Source organism: Lucilia cuprina, chromosome 6 (genome assembly GCF_022045245.1).
Source record: "Lucilia cuprina isolate Lc7/37 chromosome 6, ASM2204524v1, whole genome shotgun sequence".
NCBI lineage: Eukaryota > Metazoa > Arthropoda > Insecta > Diptera > Calliphoridae > Lucilia > Lucilia cuprina.
In genome coordinates, this window is record NC_060954.1 from 54,058,384 (window position 1) to 54,061,199 (window position 2,816).

The 2,816-nt window shown below is 29.9% G+C and overlaps 1 protein-coding gene across 4 annotated transcripts in view; it reads right to left on the reverse strand.

Moving 5' to 3' along the window:
- LOC111678165 (tumor protein D54) overlaps positions 1-1,443 on the reverse strand; it is a 5,813-nt gene extending 4,370 nt beyond the window's left edge. The window contains exon 1 of one of the 4 annotated variants that reach the window (XM_046954866.1): positions 532-1,443. In XM_046954866.1, the coding sequence (XP_046810822.1) occupies positions 532-955 (424 nt within the window). In that variant the 5' untranslated portion in view covers positions 956-1,443. The remainder of the gene's footprint in view (positions 1-531) is intronic. The other 3 variants (XM_046954867.1, XM_046954864.1, XM_046954865.1) reach the window with 3 other exon arrangements.
- Positions 1,444-2,816: the final 1,373 nt, after the last annotated feature.

Sequence of the window (2,816 nt, forward strand, 5' to 3'; positions counted from 1 at the left end):
TTATTTATTTATTTATCTATCTATCTATCTATCTATCTATCTATCTATCTATCTATCTATCTATCTATCTCTCTATCTATATATCAATCCATCTAACTATATATCTTTTAATCCATCTATCTATCTATCTATCTATCTATCTATCTATCTATCTATCTATCTATCTATCTATCTATCTATCTAACTATATATTTTTTAATCCATCTATCTATATATCTTTCAATCCATCTATCTATATATCTTTCAATCCATCTATCTATATATCTTTCAATCCATCTATCTATATATCTTTCAATCCATCCATCTATATAGTATCTTCAAATGTTCGTTGCAAAGGTTTTAACATCGAATATTTTGCACAAAAGTTCGGAATTCTTAAAACCAAATTCATTTTTTTTTTTTAATTCAGCACAGCACCTGCTTCTCGACTATATTTTAAATATATACACATATGTAATTTCAAAAATTTGCATACAACTTTTCAAACAACGTGTTCTCACTTTTGTTGTCCATCCCTATATTATCTTTTACCTTTGGTTATTGTCGTTTGAGCGGGAGATCCAATATTTAAGAATTTTTTATAATTTTCACTACTCGATATCTTTGCTATATAGGGTTTAGAAAAATCCACAAATGTCACCTTAACATCACGCATTGTACGTTTAGCAAAGAATTTCAAGCGAAAACGTTTTGCTATCGACATTGAGGGTGTTTGATTTGCTAATTTCGATATGATAAATTCCGTTTCGACAGCTTGCAATTCCAATTGATTGCTATAATCAGAATCGGTATCATAGAAAATTTGATCAAGTGTTAGATTACGTAAATATAAATCAGTTTCATCATTCCAATCAAGATCACAAGTATCGAGGGATGATGTTGTAGTAACATCATCTAGTTTGGGTAAATAGGGATCTTCAATAAATTCTAAACTAACTGGTTCAGAATCAGACATGATGTTTTTTCTATGTATTTTTTTATGTTTATCGAAAGGAGTTTCATACTCCACATTGAGAGTTTTTTTTTTTGTAATGATGTGTTTTTTTTTCTTTGTTATTTTTTTTATTATTGGGTTTTGTTTTTCGTTTTTTGTTTTTTGTTTAATATTTAGCCTCTGTGAAGCGTAAAATTTACCAAGCTAAACTTTCTAATTTGATCATGCTATAATACAATAATTTTAAATTTGCTACAATTTATACAACATTTATTAAATTTAATTATTTTATCACATTTTAAAATCACTTTTTGGTTTTAAAAACTTCTACGGTTAGTTGTATATAACATTTTTCCGTATTTTTTTTTTTAAATATTCTCAATAAACACAAATTATTTCTTTCTTTAGTTTTTGTATTCTTCTTTGTCAAACAATTGTGAAATATTAAACTTGATCTATTTAGTTAATATATGTTTCTTTTTTCTACTTTTATTCCACGTTCTTGTTTTCTTCGTAGCCAACATTACACTAAAAACATATTTGGCAGTAAGTTAAGAAAATACTCACTCATACATAGCGCTAGTCAGCAATACATATTGTTAATAAACAGTTTGGTAGTAGAGAAACAACATCAGTAAGTAAGCTTAAAGTTGGCTAACAGAAACTCTACTAACAAAACGATAAACATAGATATAAATGAACATACACACTCACAGATATTGGTTTAGAAAACAGTATGTGTGTTTTTTTTTCAAGCTGTATGCTGTTTGTTCTGTGTTTAATGCTTTCATAACCGTGGCCACAACAAACAAAACCCCAAATCCCACAAAGAAACAACAATTTACTAATATAGATTATGCTGTCTCTATCTCTCACTCTCTCTGTTTTTGTCTGTGTAGTTACTAAATTTGTGAGAAAAAAAAGTTAAGATGTGATGATCATTATGCTGCTATGATGTTGATTTTATGGCAGGTTGTTTTAAAAGGTAGATATGCAAAATAAGTAGGTTGTATAGGAATATTATCTTAAATATATGTATGTAGTTTATAAGTATTCAAAAGTTACTATATATAATAACAATTTTCAATTTTTCTTAACAACAAAAGCTGGATTCGAAAGAAGCGAAATAAGCAAACAATTCCATTTGGAATGGTTAGGTTAGGTTTATCACAGGTTGCCGTTTCGGCTTTACTTGGATCCATGTTAAACCCTTTGTAATAATACCTGTAAGAAAAGTAAGAGAGAGAGATAGGGAAGAGTGGTAAAGAGACAGTGGCAAAGAGAAAGTGAGAATAGGATTAAGATTTCTGTTTAAGAGAAAAAAATGCCAGCAGCCATGGATGAAATAGTGCGAGTATTGGATTTACAATTATTTTCACAGATTAATGAATTCCATAAGACATTCTAATTGAATATTTGACAAATCGGACAGATCATCAAAGTATGTCGATCTAAGTGTCCGAAATCTAGCCTCCGCCAAAGCAAGACTATCGCAAAGAAGATGAGTAATAAATAGCCTCCGCCAAAGCAGGACAATCGCAAAAAAAATGGATAATAAAAAGTATGAGTATTGGATCACCAAAGTATGTCGATACAAGCGTCCGGAATCTGGTCTCCACCAAAGCAGGACTATCGCAAAGAACATGAGTAATAAATAGTGTGAGTATTGGATTGTTCTAATTGAATATTTAACAAATCGGAATTTTGACCTCCGCCAAAGCAGGACAATCACAGAGAAGATGAATAATAAAAAGTATGAGTATTGGATTGTTCTAATTGAATATTTGACAAATCGGAGAGATCATCAAAGTTTATCGATGCGAAATCTTTGCTCCGCCAAAGCAGGACAATCGCAGAGAAGATGAGTTATAATCTCTTCTTC